The following is a 21,448-nucleotide window of genomic DNA, read 5'->3' as shown; positions in this document are numbered from 1 at the left end:
ATCCCCTTCAGTTCCCTCACAATCTGTGGGACCCCCCTCCTTATCTTAACAGAATTTCTCTAAACTTAGAACCAGGATTCTTCCTATCTTACATTTGTTGTAAGTAATCAATGCCAGGAGCTTTGAAAGCCCAGCTTGTTACATACAACAGGTCCTTTCTCTTTGCTCAAGTGCTTTCCTTCCCCACCCCCCCACCCCCGCAGCTGAACTTTGTTGATTCTGACTAAAGGAGTACTCTGACGTTATGGAATCAACGTTAATCGATGATGTAGTATATATTATGTATAGACATGATGCAGAAGAGGCTTTGTTTACATTTGGCAGAAGTTATGGTTTCCTAGTTTGAGAAATTCTAGAAAACATCCTTTGCCTTTTGTTTCTGGAACAGGCACTTTGCTGATGAAACAACTGCAAAAATAACAAATATACTGCCCCCCAACCCCCGCCATCTTGAAGTGTGTGAGCTTCAAGAAAGAAAGCAGGGGTGCCTGGCTGGCTTAGTCAGTAGAGCATGTCATTCTTGATCTCGGGGTTGTAAGGTCGAGTCCCACGTTGGGTGCAGAGATTACTTAAAAATAAATCTTTAAAAAAGGAAAAAAAGCGAAATAAGGTAAGTGTTTCTATGTTAGCAAAAAGAAAGGTTGTGTGCTTTTTTCCTTGAAAAGCATTTAACACCTGAATTAATTTGTGTTATCAGCCAAGTGTCAAAACTATACTTTGCAATTAAGCACTGAAAGGAAGAATAAACATTGGAAGAGTCTGAGCACCATATGGGGAAGGGCCCAGGACAGAACCAAATGCAGGACATTTTCCTGTTGTTTGCTATTTTATTTAGTAAGATGTGATGTTCTTCTCTGTGCCTACTTTTGCCTGTCTAGCAAAATGGAGAAATGATACTGTTTACCAGTAAATAATATTTCTAAGAGTCACATTATTTAGGAAGTAGTAGTATTTACAAATAGCTCCCAGTTCCCTACCAAATTATAAAAAGAGGGGGACTTAGAGAAGAGTTCTCAGAGTCCTAAATATAATACTTTTTTAAGATAAGGAAGTACCACTAACAGATCATATGGGGGTTTGGGTGGAGATAGCATTACGTAGGTAAAGGCAAAAACTATCTGGCTGAAAATACAAGAGTAAATTGAACTTTAAGGAGTGATTTTATGAGGGCCTGGGTGCTGAGTTTGCGGCTAATTCAGACTCCTGGTCTCTCACTCTGGTCGGCTTGGCTCCTCCTGTGTTTATGAACGTTCACAGGCCACCTCTGTGGGGACGCCTCCGCACCTAAGCCTAACGTCTCACACACCCTTCTCTGGCCTCCACTGTCTTCTCCACCAACTCTCCTAAATGCCAGCCACGGCTGTTCCCTTCTAAGTGTGAGAGTCTCCCTTCCTTCGGTCCCTTTTCCTTTGGCACCAAGCATAATGTCTAGCTTAGTAGGCACTTGGCTGAATTAAGGTGCAAGTGAATTATTAATAAGTGGAGTTTACAAACACTTAAACAGCTAACCAGGCAAAATGAGGTGGATGGTAACTGGAATGGTAACCAGAAACACCCGGTATTATGGATGGTCAGAGAACAGAAATAAATCTACAGGGAATCATAGAATACCTCAGAAGGGCAGCATTAGAGGGTGAGGAGGGTTTCCTGGCACAGGGAAAAATGAGCAAAAATACAGAAGCATTAAAGTACATGGCACGGGGGGTGGGGGGGAATATGACATAGTCTGATGAGGATGCAGTGGATCTAAACCCGGGAGAAGAGTTTGGGGCAGTTATAAACCACCTTGAATGGGATGCTAAGGAGTAGTTGGGGTGGACAAGCAGTGCGGGGCATGGACTCTGGAGCGGACTGGCCTGCCACCATGTACCAGCTACCTGACCTTAGGCAGATCTGTTAGCCCCCATGTCTTGTTTCCGGGTCCGTGAAAGGGGGGTTGGATAACTCAGGTGCTGGTGTGAAAAGGCAGATGAAAGAGAAAAGAGAGCAAGACTGTGAGAACAGTAAGGAGGCCTTTTGATCAGCCAATGGCTAACACCGTGCCTGCCCATAATAGGCGTTCAGTAAACGGGTGAATGAATGAATGAATGAATGATCTACATGAGTGCCCAGGGCAGTAAACTAGGGCAGCGGCTGTGGGAATATACAGGTTAATTTTGGACTTGCTCTTAGCTCTTAAAGAGGCTTGGATGAGAGAAGTTTGAAACCTTAAAAACATTATTTTTGTAACCTGTGGTTCTTACCTACGCATATTTCAAGTATTAAATGATAAAGGAGGATTATGATAATAATATGGCTTACACAATTACAACTTGAAGAGGAAATTAAAAAGAATAAAATATATAAAAGCAATTTGGAGGAGTTCTGAGAAGGGGGAAGACCCTTGTACTTTATGATGCTTTGCTTGCATTCTGTTTTTTCTTGTTTGTTTTATTAAGATTATTTCCTATTTTTTGTTTTTCATAGTTGAACACTTTCCAGGCAGTTTTGGCATCTGATGAGTCTGATACCTACGCCCTCTTTCTTTACCCTGCCAATGGCCTTCAGTTCTTTGGAACCCGCCCCAAGGAGTCTTACAACGTGCAGCTCGAGCTTCCCGCTCGGGTGGGCTTCTGCCGAGGGGAGATCGATGACCTGAAGAGAGAGGGACCCTATTTCAGCTTGACTAGCACTGAACAGTCTGTGAAAAATCTCTACCAGTAAGTAAGCCCTTCCCTGTCTGATGTAAGGACCCTTCGGAGCTACCCAAACTCGAGTAGCCATAAGACCATTAAATAATATCTTGGTGGCTTCTAAGGTCAGGTCAAAACCACACACCACATTAGACCCTGAGAGGAGCAAATTCACCAAAATATAAAAGACCCTTTATTCTTCCTGCCCTATTGGGTATAGATACCGGAAACAGAACAGTGTGTATATGTTTGCACAGCCACTGAGGCTTGCTATGAAAAACATTGCTCTTGGAGCCACATGAAAATGTCCAGTAATATAACTGCCCAGAGTGAGATTTTTCCAGGTTAATCATTTCACAAGGAGGAGATGTTGTGAATTAGTCTTTTAGACAGATACATGTTAAAAGTTAAATCAAGAATAGTGCAATTTGGGGAAAAGGGAAAACCAGACACATGGGTAGCATTTAGAGGCCTCAGGGTTTCTGTATGGCTTCATTAACTGAAACCATACTGGTTGGTTTTCCATGAGGTAGCCAGCACATTCCTGCGACCCATCAGAGGCTTACCCTGCTAGCATAATAATAAGCCCCTTTTGCTGTTTGTCAGTCCACATAGCACCATATCTGGGTTAGCACCAGTTGAGATTTATTAATTTTAGGGCTTGTGAAAAAATATCTTTGCTTTTATTCCTTTCCCAAATCCTGGTCTAGAAGCCAGGCAGAATACATTGGTTACTTAGCCTTGCTTAACTGCTTCTCCCTTCCATTACATTATTCCTGGGCACTGGAAGCCCTTACACTTTTGCGTGCCATCTGCTTTGCTCAGCGGCCAGGGAGCAGGCCCTACCACCAAATATGGTTACCTAGAGCTGACATTTATTGAGAGCTTATTATTTGCCAAACACTGTGTAAAACACTTTCCAGAAGTTATCTTAATTAAAACTCACAAGAATCCTAGGAGGTAAGTTCTATTGTTTTCTCAATTTGACAATGAGTTTAGGGAAGTTAAGTTGCCTGTGACCTTGAAGTTACTCAGTGGCAAAAATTCAAGCACAAGCCTGAAAACCCAAACTACTTCTTTTGTGCCGAAGCCTGGTCTCCTTTCCCAGTCTTAGGACCCACCTTGGGCATCTTTAGGTCTCCTTCCAGGCTGCCTTTAAGTCCAGGTGTGAGAAAACTGAGCTCCTTGCTTTCTCTCCTCTGGTTCCACTTTCCTCTTCCACTCTGGAGCCCCCAGATTCTCTACTCCTCAGACGTTATTGAGAGATCACAATGGACCAAGCACTTGAAATACAAAGGTATCTGAGGCACAGGCCCCGCACATGAGCTGCCTGCACTCTGGTAGGGTGGACAGATGAACGGGTCACACACAGCACCCCCATGTACCTTCCTCCGTGCCTGTATCCGTTTATCTTTGATGCTTCCTAGATACCTCTGAGTTGCTTGACAAGGACAGAAGACATGGGACTGACAGAGGGATTTTTCCTTAGTATAACCCATGCTTATCATAAAAAAGAAAGCAGAATAATGCGAAGTAAAAGTACGAATTACCCACCATCACCACTTCAAGTGCTAGCCGGTATTTGTAGTCATTCTAGAATGCAAGAACTTTTTAAAACCAATATGGTTCTTTTGCTATACATGTGACATTTTCCCACTTATCACTGTCTTAGAGGTATCATTCAGGAAGATGTTTGTTTTATTATCTTAAGGCTACAAACATCGTGTCATATTTATATACTATTAAGATAATAACTTATTGATGAACGTTTAACTTGTTTTTTTATTTTCTTTTTATAAATATCATTGCAGTAAACAGCATAACACACATTGGTCGGATTCTCATTTCCATGAAAGATAACTTCTTGAGAGTAGAATTGCCAAGAAAAGCTATACTTAGTCAAACATTTTGACAAACATGAACACACTGCCCTTCAGGAATGTCCGGTTTATGTTCTCACCAATAAGATAGAGCTGTGATCGGCAGCTTCTTTTCTTTTCAGTATTTGTGAATCTGGTTGATGTCAAATGTTCATACTCTCACTCTTAATTTACTTGATTACTAGTGAAACCAAACACCTTTTCATATGTTTAATAGCCATTTATCTATCTTCGTGACTTCTCTGCCCCTGTCCTTTGCTGTTTTCTGTCCAGGTGTGTCCAAAGAGCTCTTATAAATAAGAAAAAAATATAGTGAGGAAATTAATCCTCTTATACGGTGTGAATAATTTTGTCCAGTCATTCATCTTTAAAGTTTCTTACCATCTACAAGCTGTAAGTTTAGGGTTGGCAAAGTTACTGCTCTTTTATGATTTTAGATCTTTGTTATTCTTGGGAAGGTCTTCTCTACCTCCAAATTGTAGAAATGTTCCCCAATTTGATCTTCTGTTTTACTTTTCACTCTTTAAATTTTCAAAAATACACAGAAGAGTGGAGGGAATAGCTGAATGAATGCCCAAAAGCTCAACACTTAGATTTAGAAGTTGTTGACATTTTGCCAATATTCATCATTTTTTTTGCTTAAGAATTTTAAATTACCAACATCATGCTCATACGAAATACTAGATACTTCAGTGTGCATCTCTAAAGAATAAAGTTATTTTTCTAGTCAATAGAATCTTTGTCTTCCTCATATTTGTCTCATAATTGTAAGCTTAAAGGTAATAAATTATGTAATTCATAGTGGATTTGGCATAACTCCTCTTCTGGCAATTTAAATGTGAATCTACCCATTTGTATTTTTCGAGATTATACTTTTCTATCTCCTCGAAGACAAATTGTAATTACTGAGTACTAATTATGTGCAGAGCCTCATGCTAGGCATTTTATGTGGCTTTCTTACTTACTCCTCCTAACGACCCAGGGAGGAAGGCACTGTCATCCCATTTTGTAGCCTTGTTTTCCTTTCTAGAAAATAAATTCTATCACCAAGCTTTCCAGATGACCTCGGATTTTAGGATAAACTCAAATTGGTTACTTCTCCATCACGCACGATGACAAAAGCCAAGGTAGTGATTTATATTTCATTAGAAGGTTATATTACTTAGTTTCTTTCTGCCAGAATTTGTATTTTCCTACTCTTTGAAGCTTTATTAGTTTTCTCTAACTTCAAGAAGAAATTTCACAGCTGCAACACCTCTGATGTGATAATAAAGGCAGTATCCTCAGATCTTCAGGACTCTCCCTTTTTACTAAAGTGTTCCTTATCTGCTTGCCAAAAAACACCAACATTAAATCTTAGAACATACCAAGTATACATAGCATGTTGCACAAAGGATCATGGTTTTGCTTTCTCTGCTCCTCTTTCCCCAAAGTAACTATAATAGCAGCAGAAACAACTATATGCGTGCACATGTGCACACACATACGAGAGAGAGAGGGAGGGAGAGGTGAAGAGAAGAAAGGAGGGAAAGGGACATTCTCAGAATTGTGTTGAAAAATACTACTGCTATAGGAATCCATGTGAATGTGATCAGTACCTACCCAAATCAGCAAAAGTCTCTTGTTCTTATAATGCTTGGATAAATTTCTTATTGTCTTATTAGTCTTTAACTCTTACACTTCACTGACTGACTTTTGAGGAAATCCCAGATGGGGGACTTTGAGCCTGGTATTTTGCACATTACCAGAGAAGTATAGAAACTGGTGCATTCAAGCTAGCCAGACCCTTGTTTGTTCAAAGTTTATTTTTTTAATTTTTAGAAATCTTATATGTAGTTGTTCTCTTTAGAATGTATCATTGACTAAAATAATGTATCACTGGAACATTTGGAAGACTGAATGGGGTCCATGTTCTTTTCTAGTAAAGAAAATGCATGAGCTCTCTGGTTCCAGATGTTTCTGAACACCTCTCACCTATAACCCATGGCATTTTGACTAAACTGCCTTCTTATATTCCCCTTAACTTTGTTCTGACTTGCTCAACATTTTTTAGACATGGGCATTTATTTTTCTTTGAGTTTTTTTTTTTTTTTACATCAACTCGCCATTGTATGTCACTTAGTTAATTGATTAATCCATGTGATTGAACAGGGAACTGTCTGTAACATTCTGTAAATCAATGATAATTCAGATGCTGTTAATTCAGTATATTGGTTTTTTTGACATAATGTAGATGTTTGGAGCATGGGCTTTGGTGTCAGTGCTGAATTCAGGTCCAAGCTCTGCCAATTATTTGTCGTATGACCTTAAGAAGATTGGTTAGCCTCTCTAAACCTATTTTCTCCTCCGTAAAATTGGGCACGATCACTGCCCCTACCTTGCAGATTGTATCGAAGAACATGAAGCATTTGGTACATGACTAAGTCTCAGAAGTATGTTCTAGTCACTATTGTTTAAGTGTTTGGCAAAGGTTTTTAAGCATACATTTTCCTGAGTGTGTTAAAAGTAGAGAAAGTATAAAGTATTCCCACATTCCCTATTTGTTTTCAAATAACCAGATTTTAGACAAAACGTGAATTTTAGAGCAGATTTCTAATTTGATGGTCTAGCATTCTGAAACCTAATGTTAAGTAAGAGGTAGTTTATGTCAAAATTCCAGTATACTCCTTTTAGTTAGCATGTAGGCCTGGTTTTTATTTGGTTTTATACTAGTGAAAACTCTGAATCTGATCTTAATAGCCTTTCAGTTTTATGATGAATTGCTCACTGTTGTGGGATGGTGGGTAAATGGACACTTGTGTCATGCACTGTTTCCTTTTAATTTAGACAGAGCAACGTGGGGGTTCCTGGAGTGTGGGCTTTTCATATCGGCAGCTCCTCCCCACTGGACAATATCAGGCCAGCCACCTTTGGAGGAGACCTTACCAAAGCCCACCCTTCACCTCCCCCGGAGCAGTCCTTCGGCCCTACGGCAGCCCCAGGAAGTGACTACACTGAGGACAATCTGGATTATGATGATGAGAATGAGGGAGAAGTGGGATACTCCCCAAGTGAGCCAGAGGACGCCTGGGGTGGCCACAGCAGGATTGATGTTTCCTTCCAGCCAAAAGCTGAGCCAAGACCTTTAGGAGGTGGGATATCTCCGTCGGAATCTGACCCAGCCTCCCCTTTGCCACAGCTGACGGCTAGTGATCGGCCCCTCTACCCTGAAACCGAATCTGCCACCTTCGACCCTCAAGCCAAAGAGGGGAGAGCTCTGGGCGGGGTAGATGCCCCAGGTTTAAATGGCCCAGTCGAGTCTTGGGAACAGTGGGGGACCAGAGGCCCGGCTGCATCAGAGATAGAAGGAGATTTGCTGGGTCCTGCCCGGGGAGCCCCATCTCCCTACCCAGAGGGAGGGGCACCACCTTCAGAAGAGGATGTTCCTCCAGTCCATCCTGAGGGAAAGGCCGTTCTTCTAAATTACCCTGCGCCCGCTCACACTCCACTGCTGGGCCCGGGAAGGCAAGTGCTAGGCGTGGAGGATGTCATCGGTTCCAGCACTGAGGGTAAGTGCCTGGCGAGACCGGGTGCTGGGGTTTCATTTTTAAAATGCTGGTTTGCACAGAGTTGCGCTTTTTCTCTCAAGTGAGATGGCGCAACGTTTAGCAAAACGAAGATTGGAACAGACTTTTTAAACCTATGTTTCAGGAGACGGAGTATGTTTCCTTTGCCAGATAAATCTTGGCAGGCAAATTCTGTTGGAATCTCTTGACCATTAATAATGTTTTTTTACAAACGGGCCTCATGAAGCAAGTGCGGAAGAACTAGGCTGCTTGGGCCAGCTACGCTCTCGAGTGTAATGAAGTATTTCAGTTTGAAAGTTCAGCAAAGGTGAAACATTCTGAGGTTTCATATACATTACAGGGTTGGAGGGGTTAAGGCTGTAGTTTTAAGTGGCTGGTTGTGCTGGCTCAGATGAACATTCCCGATTCGTTCTCTGTTGTGGGACAACGCTTGTGCTCCCCTTGCTTAGAGATGCATCGGTGGTGTGTGGGAGCAGAGACCCACAGGGTAAGAAAGTTGCTAGCCACCTGTGTCTTGTCATTTCTGGTTCATGGCTGTGCAGCTGTGGTATTCACCTCCCTGGAGTCCCGTCCTCATTCCATGACTCACTGACCAGAGTGAGGGGCCAGAAAAGAAATGCCGGGAGGAGGCAGTGGTTAATTAATACAGACATGGAGCCATTTTGCCTTCTCCTCCCAGTTGAGACTTGTCACTTCAGTTCTTTCTTCCCAGTCAGGGATGTAAACACGTGAGTGGGAAACTGAGCAGGGATTCATTCCATTTGTTCCAGGGACTGCTCATCTGACCTCTAATAGGAGGAAAGGGGCCAGAGGTGAAAGCACTCTTCAGGATGTCTTTCCCCCTTCACCCCCCCCCCACCTACCTTTTCTGTTTCCCATTCTTTTGTAGTAAAGACATGTTGACCCAGCAAAGAGGGCCTTCTGTGTTCTTCTGCTGTGGTAGTGATCTGTAAGAATATGCTTGAAGAAGTGCTATTTTAGGAGGAAAGAAACTATTTTGTGATGAAAGTGGCATCGTGTCATGATCAGAGGGAGAGAGCACTGGTGTCAAAGTTAGGTTTGAATCCTAGCTGCCTCACTTGCTTGCACGCTCGCTTGCTGGGTGACCTGAGGCAACTCACGGAACCCCCAAGCCTCTCGGATTTCTCCTAAATTTGCTGAGGGGACTAAATGAGATAACAAAGTTCTCAGTGTCTGCACCGGTTGATCCTTTATAAATGGTGGCTGCTCTAATTATAGGAGATTTAAAGAGGTAGGAATGGGGTGGGGGATGGCTAGAGACTAGCCAAGAGGCTTGTTGAGTCACCGGGCCTTGATTTGTGCCGAAGGGCTACATTTCTGTCAAATCCAAGATGTGAATTTGATTGGAAGGCTTCAGAACCTTCACACCCTTCTGACAACCTCCTGACTTTTCAGTGAAAATTCCATATATCTAAAGAAAATGTAAAGCCAAGTATCAAAGATTTTTAGTCAAGGGATTTTGAAGTGAAGATGGAATCCTAAAATGGTCTTTTCGCTTGTGCTTTCCTGCCCTGGGAAGAGGTTGGAATATGAAGAAGCAGATTTGTGGAGTGATTTATTAAAGAGTTCAGAAGAAGAGGCTGCACAGCCTGCTTTGAGCTCTGAGAGGTTGAGCTCACTGGAGTGACAGGGAGGAGGCTTAAGGAACGTTGAGAACAGAGACGGCAGCCATCATGCTTCTGGGGCATGAACTCTGATATTTAGCAGCTGCTGGAGGGCGTCCACTCCTGATGTCTTAGGGATGGCAGAATGCATATGAAAAAGCTGGTTAATACACTAAGACATTTAGAAAAAAATAACTGGACATTTTTGAACCTTGAAGGACAAAAAAAATCAGCAACCGCATGTTAGCACAGAGGGAAGACTTTAAAACCTGAAAGCAGAGAGGGAAAATGGGTGAGCTTCTGTTTTCACCTCAGGCTTTAGGAAGACTGCGTGGATTATGGAACCATGCAGTTGTTAGATACTTTTTTTTTTTCCAGATGAAACATTGGCACCCCAGAGGTCCGTCAGGCAGAAGTGGACTTCCTCTGGGACAGCTGGTGGGTGGGGGTGTCAGAGACGCACACAGAACATTGCCTACAAGGGCCCAGCCGTGAGCCATCCTGCCTGGCTGTTTCTACTAATGGCATGGAGAAGGAGGGATTTTGGTATTAGGTGGACTTGAGCTTGATTCCCAGCTCTGCTGTGTGGTTTGGGGTAAGATATATACTCTGTTTGACCCTCATTTTCCCCAGCTATAACGTGGAGGAAGTATAGACCTCGTGAGGTAGCTGTGAGAACCAAAATTGAATATGGGAAGCTCCAAGCCCCATACTTTAATTTCCCTTTTAAACTTAGAAGTCATCTTGCCAAACAAAGATCTTAAGATTTAGCTAAAGAAACCCCAAATATCTCTCCCTTTCTTTTCAAAATTTTTTTTTTGCCCTTAGGGACTCTTTTTACAGACTTTTCTTGTTGTTGAGAAATCTAGATTCTTTTCAGAACATGTGTACGCCACGCAAGAATGTCCCAACCACCCTCCAGTTCTGGCCTCAAGTGTATCATTCGCTTTGGTCTGTTTTCATAGAGCACAGAACCAGCCATGAAATGGAAATGAAAGCATCCTCAGTCTGAGGTGTCTTGTTTCTCCAGGGAGCTCCAGGAGCTTGTCGACAGCCCAGAAAGTTACGTGCGCACCTGCCACATGTCCTCTGACCAAAGCACCAGTAGAAGTTTGGGCTGGCATTTCCTGCATTCCCACCGGGACACTCAGTGGGAACTTGCTTTAGTTTGTGCTGTCACGATCGCTCTTCTGAACTGCCTTGTGAGGTAGATACTGTTAGTCTTCCCATGCTACAGAGGAAGAAACTGAAGCCTGGAAATACTGACTTGTCTGAGTAAGAGGCAAGGAAGCCATGGAAGGACTGGCCCCAGCTGTGAGCTGACCCATGTGTCCCTGCAGTTTGGGAAGTCTTCGTGGAGGAGGAGGGCCTTGAGCCAGCCCATGGGGTCAGAGTCTGAGTCCAGAGAGGGAAACTGAGGAAACAGTCCGCACAGAGGACTGACGTGTGGACATGGAAAGAGGGAGAGAGTCAAGGGGGCGGGTGAACGAGGTGAGGACGACAGCTGACCAGGACCACCTGTGTGGTGGGGAGCAGGGATGATGACTTCCAGAGCTCTTAGCTATCCTTACGCCTGCTGAGGTGGTGCTACAAGGAGCGGCATCCTGCCTCCAGCTGCATGGTGAGTTAGAAAGGGGGAGGGACACCTGGCTTTCAAAACCTCTTCATACTCCATTGTTGGATCCTTGTGTTTCTCCTTAGATGGCAGTCGAGCCGGGAAAGCCCAGGGTGTCACAGGGATTTCCCTGCGGCTTCTAGTCCCACCATACTTTTGGCTTTGGGAAAGGCTGCAGGAATGTGTTACTCAGGCGGCTTCCACCCCGCAATGGATTAGAGCAGGCTCTGCCTCCCCACCCCGCCTTCCAGACGAGAAAGCCTCTCTCCCGAGTACAGCTCCAGGTTGCTCGGGGTCTGTGAACACCAAGGCCTCCCATACCCGTGAAGACACCTGCATGGCAGAGCCTGCTGGCGTCATAGTCCTAATAACTATTTGCCCAGCCAGCATCACTGTACACTACCCACAGACACACACGCCAGGAATAAACATGAAAACGGGAGGAAAAAGCAAGCCACTGTTTTTCATTAGAAAGTTAGATGTGGTTTTTCTTACTAATCAATCATTCTTCAAGGCAGGGAGACTTGGGAAGATCTTTCCTGCAGTGAAAATGTGGGTCCTTTTCTTTAGTAAAAGCTGTTAAAAGTAAAAGTCACTCCAGCTGCCAGGGGCAGCCCCACGCTGGACACCCTCCATCCCCTCTGTGCTCCCACACTGTGCCTGGAACACGCCCGCCTTCCCTCTTCCACGTGGCTGGGCCAGACCCTTAACAAAGGAGGGCAGGCCCAAGGCTGCAGACAGGTGCTTAAATGTTGCTGGCAAAATGAAGACTGAAGGACAGATCAAATCTGGTGCAGAGTTTTCCATTTTCATGAGTAACTCCCAAATAGGACAAATCCTTGGCCCTGCCTTTGCTTCTTTTATGTACCCATTTTTCTTTCTATTAAGGGTATGAGAAGAGTAAAAAAGCATTAAATGGGAAAAAAAGATTTAAAAGTCCTCATGTAAAGACTGCTTTCCCCGCTGTCTAACCACAGTTCACAGAGCCTTTGCAAACTCAGTGCTTCAAACCTGGCTGGCCTCCGCCCTCCTGCTGTGCCCTGAAAAGCCAGCAGACTTGTCTCTACTGTTTGAGTCTCTGTGACAGGTGCTCTCGGGCAGAGTGGGTCCCAGGAGGGTCTACGAAAGGTAGCCTCTGGGTAAATTCAGGAGAAAGGAGGCCATGGAAGAAAAAGGATTTCTCAGGGTGAGCTCTAGTTCACTTGCACCTGACTCACCTGGGGCCCTTCTTTTTAAAATGTGGATTTCCACACTCCTCCTCCGCTGTCTGAACCAGAATCTGCATTTTTAAACCAGGTCCCCTGGTGATTCCAAAGGCCACACATGAGTACTGCCCCGTGTAATGGAAAAAGCATGGGATTTAGAGCCAGAAGGCCATTATCATGTCCATGGGCCTCTTTTTTCTCATCCATAAAATGGAGATAATATTTCTTTACCAGACTAGGGAGAAGTGTGTGAAAATACATCCAGAAGTCTGATGTGAAGAGGCATATCACTGAAAAAGAAAATTGCCACTTTGTTTTGGGATGAGCTCATCGCACGTCTCATCTAGCTGGGATTTCAGACACTGATTCTACACCTTCAAGTAGTGCAGCATCTTTGGATCTCTCTGCATTTCCCATAGAAATTTGAGAAGGCCCATTGGCCAAAAGTCTGGCTTTTCTTGCCTGGGATTGATAGCTGCATGTGGGATCTGTTTCTAGGTGCAGTTCTGCCTCTTCTTCAGGGAAGGGTCTGGCTTCTGGGCTTCCTCCACTAAAGGATCTTCACGTTGCTTGCTTGTGGCTCTGGGCCCAAGTGGGCAATAAGCACTGAGTCCTGTTGCTCAGCCGGCCAGGAATGAATGTGAGAGCATTCTCTGAAATCCCACCACCCTAGGAGCTGCTGTCAGATGAAATTCATTAACTACGTTAACGAGCATTCCCTAGCTCAGAAATGGAAAGTTTACAAACGTCCTGAACATCATCACCAGTGGGCATAAGAACCACCAGGGCAGTGGCTCAGGTGCAGATACCTGGGATCCACCCCTAGAATGTGGATTGGTAGCGCTAAGGTGTGCCCTGGGAATTAATGTTTTTAACAGGCACCCCAGGTGATTCTGATGCAATAGTCCCCCCTCCCCAGCCCACGAAGAAATGCAGCTCTCCTTCTGCGTGGTTGAATGAGGCCCTGCTGAGGCTATAGGTCCTGTCAGAGGGGGCAGAGCTTCCCTGATACCTCCAAGCCATTGCTGGAACTGATCGCTCACAAACCTCCGCCACAGCGTCCCTGTCTCCGGAGATGGCAGTTCACCAAGATGTGAATATCACGTGGACTTCTCTCTCTCTCTGCTCTGTCTTCTCTCTCTCCCTCGCTCTCGCCTTCTCCCCCTTTCTGCTCCCATTGTCTGCTCCCTCCAAGCCATCAGCAAATCCTGTCTGCTCCATCTTCAAAATATTCTGTATCTGGGCCCTTCTTCTCCAACGGCACTTCCAGCGGCCAGGACACCCGCTTACTGGCTCATTCTCGAGGTATCGTAAGTCTGATGTCATCACTCTTCTGCTCCAGATGTCCCAGTGGCTCCCCTTCTCACTCAGACCGAAGCCCAGCTCCTTCCTGTGACCTGCAGGACCCTCTGCCAACCGGCCAGGACCTGCCCAGTCTTCTCCCGCTGCCCCTGCTCCTCTTGTGTCCTGCTGCCTCTGCCTCCAGGCCTCTGCTCCGAGGTCACATTCTCCCAAGGTCTTTCCTGATCCCGCTGTTTAAAAGAGCGAAGTCCCCTCCCCTGTCAGCCCTCTTGACCTTCCCTGATTTAAGATTCCGTATAGCTCCTAACGACAACCTCTGTACTAAATCATTTACCTGTTGGTTCACTGCTGCCTAGGAGAATGTAAGCTTCGGGACAGAATGTTTGTCTGCTCTATCCCTAATTCCTAGATCAGAGCCAGGCTCATAGTGAGTGCTCCCATTATTTGTTGAGTTAACAAATGAAAGAAAAGCACAACAGGCGTTTACCTCTTTCCCCTGACAAGCTGATGTTGTAAGTTTTAAGTGTGTGCATCTGCGAGCACACCTGTGTGAAGGCAGGCACGGAAAAGGGATCCTAAGGGGAGCCTGTGATGCCCCTGTTAGGAGCGAACCCATCTTCTTTCCCTGTGTAGTTGTCATGGGGCTGGAAGGCTGAGCTTCTGTTTGTGACCCGATAAGCTTCGTCCAGAGAATGCAATATCCCACAAAACTGCTTATGAATATCCCTGAGCAGCTTCCCAATAACCAATAACCTGTTATGATTATAGTTTCAGTTGCCTAATGGCCTTTCACGCGAGCCTAACCACTGTTTTTTGTTGTGAGAAAAATGCAGTCCGTATGGCATCAGCTCAAACTTTGGCACAGCTGCCTTTGTAAGTTGCTGGCTACATCGCTGAGCTTCTCTCCTTTTGCCCATAGGAAAGCCATGCCTGTGCCTTTTAGTTAAATTAACCTAACTCTCCCTATCAGTGGTCTTCCTGCATCCCATCTCTCCCTGTTCCGATGACCCACTCTTGCAATGGGGACTGAGTGCAAGTCTTCACCAAATAACAAATACAGGGAATATAACACAAACCCACCATTTCTTTAATTCCAGAGAATAGGGTTTAGAGTTTGGTTTTATTTTTTACTCGACTTCACCTGAAAATGACTATCCTTTAGGCCTGTATCAGATTGCTTCTTTACCTTGGTACTCAGGGTACGTTCAGGAAAAATGTGACTTCTGGCAATGGAGGTGTGGAGGAGTGTCACCCTGATTCTAGGAGGGAACAGTGCATTTCTGCGGTTTGCACAGAGCCACGGGCACGGTTGAGCTCTGGAGGTGGGGGGCACCCTGCTGTTCTCCCCACACACCCACGTCCCTTCCCCCGCCTTCTTCTGGAGGTGAGTCCTGCCTGAGCACTTGCCCCTGGGCGAGGTCCTCCAGGCGCTGTTGCTTTACACTTAGCTGTTACCTTAGGGGCTGGAGACACCTGAGACTGACAAGTTACATTGGTTTCTTTTCTTTTTTTTTTTTCCATTGGTTTCTTTTTACTCAAACTGGATCCCCCTGGACTTCTTAAACCAATGGTAGACAGTGATGCATAGTTTTCTTCACAACAGTTTCTGTAATATCCACTCTGGGTTTTTTGGGGTGAGGGGGATGTGAGCTCTGTATCACTTTCCTATTTTAAAAAAAACGTTCAGGGTTATGCCTAAATATCTATTTTTATCAAACTGAAATTTTTCAACTGTGTCATCAAGGTGCTCTCCTGACTTCATTCTCCCGCTGCTCCCAGACGTTCCACTGGAGACCGTATTACCTGTCCTGCCAACCCCTCAGCCTGCCGCTCTCTCAAGAACCCGTTAGCATCAGTCAGGGATTGTCCTACTGTCCAAAAGCTAATGCTCTTCCTGTGCTTTGCCCCCAGCGTGCCGTAAGCCCCATCTGGATTGTCTCAGCACTCTCCTACCATTCGTTAGGCTTGATTTATAAAGTATGCCTCAAATCTGACCGGCTGAAGTCTATGCTGATCAACCTCAAGCACCTGATCAGATCCTTAACCCAGCTCTCTCGGTCTAAGTACTTGGGTTGCACTGGAGTACAGCTCCTAGGAATCTGGAGCCAGACCTCCTGGGTGTAAATCCCAACTCTGCTACCTACTGCCTGGATGACTTCAGGGAAGTCCCTTTAATCTGTGCTTCGCCTTGTTTATCTGCAGAACTGGAATAAAAAGGCCCGTGCTTGCGTGCAAACTGAAAGCGTGAATAAATTTCATAGAGCAGTATCTGGCATAGAGGAAGCACTATTTAAATGTTAACTGTGTTCTGTTTTCACTGGTTGATAAGTCTCTGGCTGGGTGTTAACTTAACGTGGTGCTACATCTTCCCTCCCTCGGTTTCTTTTTCTGTTCTTCCCTGGAATCCTGTGTCCCTACCTGTTGATCTTTCCATTTCTTCCTTGCCCTCCGGTTTCCTCCTCCTCAGACCTAGATCTGGAGCACGGCTGCCAGCTAGGTTCACCCAGGGGTCGGGTATCTGTCTTCCTCGGGAGCTGACCCCTTGCAGCAGTCCAGCACTAGGCTTCTGTGCTGTCCCTGCTTGCCCCTGTGCTCCCGGAGTCTCCCCCAACTGCTGCTCCCAGGGAGGTGGAGGCCAGGTGTGCACAGCCACTTTGTCTCCTGGCGGCCACGCTCAGGATTAGCATCATCCCTGGTGTCCTGAGAAAGCCCCCTCTTCTCCATTAGAGCCCCCCAGCCACGCCCCGCTCCCTTGGCCATTTCTTTTATGGACAATGGCATCTGCTCCAATTCCTCTGTTTCTTGGTAGTACAGATGGCCCTCTTTTTTTTTTTTTTAATGGGCCGAATAAGTGGGAGACAGAAGGAACCACTACTGGTCCACATGGGTCTCCCAGAAGAGCTGTGATTGTGGCCCCCTCTCTTATACTGCGTGGCAGTCTGCTTGTGCCATACCCGCCACCAGAAACCCTTCAAAGGCACAGGGCAAACAAGAGCTGGCTCCCCTCTTCCCTCTCCTCCCTCCCTCTCCATAGACTTTCCTTAGGGGGGGGGGGTTGTGTGTGCTCTTGCAGGCCCTTCTCACAAGAAAACCTACTTCCCTGGGCAGTGAGACAAGCTACAAGCTATTCTCTCTAGGTTCAGGGTCCCCCTAGAAGAGAAGAATGCTTGGACCCAAGACTGCATTCATTATTTCTCTCTTCAGTCTTCCTCTTGGGGTCGTTCCTTTCGGGTTGAGCCACATAAACCTGCTATTTGACCATTGTAGACCCACAGGACGGCAGTTTTGTGCAGTTCAGCCTAACATGTGCTTCCTGGTTGGCCTTTCTGTTCCTGCACTCACACCGGAGTGGTGCAGCCTCCTCCGCCTTCCCCAGCTCTGCACTGAGACCAGATGGGAGCCGTCAGCAGTACTCCTTGCCAGAAGACCAAGCAAGTTAATTCCCTTGGGTTGAATGTTGTTCCTGTCTCTTAAACATCAAAAACCCATTTGTTTATTACCATCTAAGCGGATTTTATGGCGCAGATGTGGTGTCCATAATGAAGCTTGACAGCAACGATGCTGGAATCTGTCCTTTTAACGCAAGTTGGTTTCTGCTTTCCAGTCTTCACGTATAATGCTGCCAACAAGGAAACCTGTGAGGACCACCACGGACAGTGCTCCCGGCACGCCTTCTGCACCGACTACGCCACCGGCTTCTGCTGCCATTGCCAGTCCAGGTTTTACGGAAATGGGAAGCACTGTCTCCCAGAAGGTAAGGAGTGTGCACTTGACCGGGCTGGGGGCTGCGCCCTGTATGATTTTGCTGCTCGCTGGTTTGCGACTGGGGCTGTGAACTCTGCTTTACGGACCGCGCATCTCCACTGCATGCATCCCAGCACTGGCCACTTGAAGGTGCTGGATAAATGTTTGAGAAATGAACACATTTGGGCTCCTTTCCCAATTTGAGGATTAGCCAGAAGTCTTTCCTCCTTTTTGCCAGCTCATTAGAGTCAAAGTGGATGGGAGAGTGGGAGGATGGGAGAAAAGAAATTGAAGACAGGTCTGTTTTGTACCTAGACAGTTAATCGGTCGGTTAAGGAATCATGAGAATGGCCAAAGACTGAGTTTTGGGAATCGTGAGTGGAATGATTTTCCACGCGTCCATTGCCAACCTGGACGATGGACCTAGTCGACTGGATTTGCTGTCTTTCAGGGGCACCTCATCGGGTCAATGGGAAAGTGAGTGGCCACCTCCATGTGGGCCACACGTCCGTGCACTTCGAGGACGTGGACCTGCATGCTTACATTGTGGGCAATGATGGCAGAGCCTACACGGCCATCAGCCACATCCCTCAGCCCGCGGCCCAAGCCCTTCTCCCGCTCACACCAATCGGAGGCCTATTTGGCTGGCTCTTTGCTTTACAGAAACCAGGCTGGGAGAATGGCTTCAGCTTCACAGGTGAGTAGGATATTTGAAGGGGCCGCTGGTCACTGGCCATCACACTTTGGTCTTGATATTCCATGAGTGAGGATTGGCTTGTTCCGTGTTCCAGAGCCTCAGGGGGTCTCGCTTTCTGTGGGGGCGGTAGTTGGGAATGGTTTGGTCTCACAGGACTGTTTTTGAAAGACTGATTCCTTCCACATGTTCTTCACATTGTCCTGAGGAATAGGATGATTCCCTTTGGAACATTTAGGTCCTTTCACCCGAATGGGTTGAAGCTTGTTTGTCAGGCTGTGTTTACTTGAGTTGTTAGGCGCAGATCTGTCAAATAGGGATGCACAAATGGTGATCACAGGGTATCTGGAGAGGAGTTTACTTCATGAGTAAACTTCCTTCCTCCTCTCACCCCAACAACTCTGACCGATAATGGTACAGACCAGTCCTTCTCAGACTCTAACCTGCACACAGATCACCTGCAGCCCTTGTGAAAAGGCAGATTCTGGCTCTGTGGCCCCGGGGTGGGGTCTATGATTCTGTTTTCCTAGCAAGCTCCCCGGAGACGCTCATGCTGGTCTAAGGACCACGCTTTGATAGCAAGGGTGTAGAGGATACTTTGGGGCACTTTCCTCCTTACGTGCAAAGGCTTGTTTCCTACTGGATTTATCTTTATCACAGAGAAAGTACTGAGAGAAAAGTTCTTCCCCCCACCTTCAGCTATAGACTCAAGAGCTATTCTGGGGATCTTGTTTTTCGGCAAGTTTTGAATAAAACAATCATCTTCTGCATAACTTAGTAAAAGTATGTGCCAAATATTGTATGAGGTGTATTCTGCTAAAGTATATTCATTATTTATCTGAAATTCAAATTTAACTGGGTGTCCTAAGGTTTTTTTTTTTTTTTTGCTTGTTTGTTTTTTAAGTCTGGCAACCTTACAAAGAGAAGGGTCAAGATGTCCCCAGTAGCTTCTCACAGAAAACAAGCTGTTAGAAAGAGAAGCAGTGTGAAAGGAGGCAGGATGAAACCACACCGTTTAATAGAAAATTTGGGGAACTGATGAAATCAACAGCTAATAGTAGTTAGTCTTGGATATCAGATGATCTTCTTAGGCACCATCTCCAACAGCAGTAGAAATTAAGAAGTATGCACTGATAATTATTACTGGAAGATGCTACCTCATCCTAGCTCTGTGCTAAATTCTTTCTTCCTCTCCAGGTGCTACCTTTACCCATGTTATGGAAGTTACTTTCCACCCAGGAGAAGAGAGGGTTCGAATCACTCAAACTGCCGAGGGACTTGACCCAGAGAACTATCTGAGCATTAAGACCAACATTCAGGGCCAGGTGCCCTACATCCCAGCAAATTTCACAGTCCACATAGCTCCCTACAAGGAGATTTACCACTACTCAGACTCAGGTATGTATAACCAGTTTTGACACCTATAACATGGGGATGGTACATATTTTGCGAGATATTTGTGAGGATGATGAGCTATTACATGGCATGTCCTTAGAACAGCGTGTGGTACATAAAAGGAGCTCAGTATCCTTTTTATTACTCTTATCAAATATATAGTATAACTGAGAGAAGTGTTGGCTGCTGCATAAATGAATATCAGTGTCCCCATCCCAGTGTTAATGTAATGCCAGTGATAAGGTAAGAAACAGCAACCTTGTCTTTGGGGGTGTGTAAGGGTTGTATGAGTACATACAGTTTTAAACCATCTGGACCACAGGAAAGTAGGGATTATTGGAATTTTTACTTGTCCTGTACCCTCGTTTCAGCCTGTTTTAAAATGAGATGCTGCACAGCGTTGTAAAAACGATTTGGAGTCAGAAGATAGGAATTCACATTACAGATTTGTAGTTGAAAATATATGGGGATAAGGTCACTTACCATCTGACAGCCTATTTTCTCCTCTTCAGAATGAGCATAAGAATACCTTTTCTCCTTGCTTTCCGTGGTTGACATGTGTCAATCCTGATGAGTTCTGGAAAACCACCCGAATGCAAGATGTTGGCTTAGTCACAGTTGCTGTCCTGCAGCAGAGTGGTTTGCTTGGAGCTGTGCCTTTCTTCCTTCTGTGGTGTGGGAGTTGGAAGCTGGGCAGGAGACGAAGGGAGGAGAACGGGTGGTGGAGACCCAGACAGTGAACAGAACCCTGGTCCAGGCTTCCCACTGCACGCTCAGACTGAGAAACAGCCCCTTCCTTTGCCCGAACCCTTCGGGCTTAAGTGCAGGGTGTTGGGAGCAGTCACGTCTATGTCCTCTAGAGCGTGGACTGGTTGAAAACTTGGGGTATAGAGTCAGGCTGACTTGTGTTCCAGTTCCAGCTCTATCACATGTTGGCCTCATGTCTTAGGCTACTTCTTGACCTCTGTAAGGCTCCCTGCACATGATCTCGGGGCTCACCTCGCTAGTATGAGGCATGAAGAAGGCCATGCTTATAGAGCGCCTGGCGTAGCTGGCACATGGTAGCAGAATTTATTCTTTGCTAATAATGACAGCAATGACAGCACTTTGGCTTTGCATCTACTCAGATTCCCGGAATTGCCTTGCGGGTTTTCCATATAAACTCAGGAATTTCCCAAGGGAACATGCTCCAGGCATTAGGTGAAAAACCCTACAGAAAAAATCGACCCTACATGAAACTCTCTAATATTTTAAACGTTTACCAGTTGGGCTGAATAATGTCTTTTGCAGCTGTGACCTCCACAAGTTCCAGAGACTACTCACTCACCTTTGGTGCCATCAACCAAACACGGTCCTACCGCATCTACCAGAACATCACTTACGAGGCCTGCAGGCACGCCCCCAGACACCCGGCCGTCCCCACCCCCCAGCAGCTGAATGTGGACCGGGTCTTTGCCTTGTACACGGATGAAGAAAGGGTGCTTAGATTTGCTGTGACCAATCAGATTGGCCCAGTTGAAGGTACATTTCCTTCTGTTGTTTTAGGCAAAAATTGAATCTAACATTGCTTCCTTTTTGAGTCACCTCAGAATGATTCACAGATGTTCCTAAGGGTTACTGAGTGCCAGGCTCTGTGTTAGGTGCTGAGGGTAAGGATGAATAAAGCAGAGTCTTGTCTTAGAGATGGAGACAGAGGTAGAAATGGAACTTTTAGAACAGTGTCCCTGCCAAACAAAGGAATAGAGTACGA

General features: G+C 45.7%; 1 protein-coding gene across 2 annotated transcripts in view; it reads left to right on the top strand.

The window, feature by feature from the left end:
* The window catches only part of NID2 (nidogen 2), a 58,201-nt gene that overhangs the window by 6,864 nt on the left and 29,889 nt on the right, over positions 1-21,448 (top strand). For both annotated transcript variants that reach the window (XM_025870044.2, XM_025870045.2), the window contains exons 3-8: positions 2,467-2,699; positions 7,379-8,100; positions 17,470-17,619; positions 18,061-18,306; positions 19,501-19,701; positions 20,989-21,219. In XM_025870044.2, coding sequence (XP_025725829.2) covers positions 2,467-2,699; positions 7,379-8,100; positions 17,470-17,619; positions 18,061-18,306; positions 19,501-19,701; positions 20,989-21,219 — 1,783 coding nt within the window. The remainder of the gene's footprint in view (positions 1-2,466; positions 2,700-7,378; positions 8,101-17,469; positions 17,620-18,060; positions 18,307-19,500; positions 19,702-20,988; positions 21,220-21,448) is intronic.

This window comes from Callorhinus ursinus, unplaced genomic scaffold (genome assembly GCF_003265705.2).
Source record: "Callorhinus ursinus isolate GAN/ISIS: 27379988/994484 unplaced genomic scaffold, GSC_fseal_2.0 scaffold8, whole genome shotgun sequence".
Classification (NCBI taxonomy): Eukaryota; Metazoa; Chordata; class Mammalia; order Carnivora; family Otariidae; genus Callorhinus; species Callorhinus ursinus.
The sequence above is the reverse complement of the archived record's forward strand: the minus strand, read 5'-3'. Positions and strand labels throughout refer to the sequence as shown.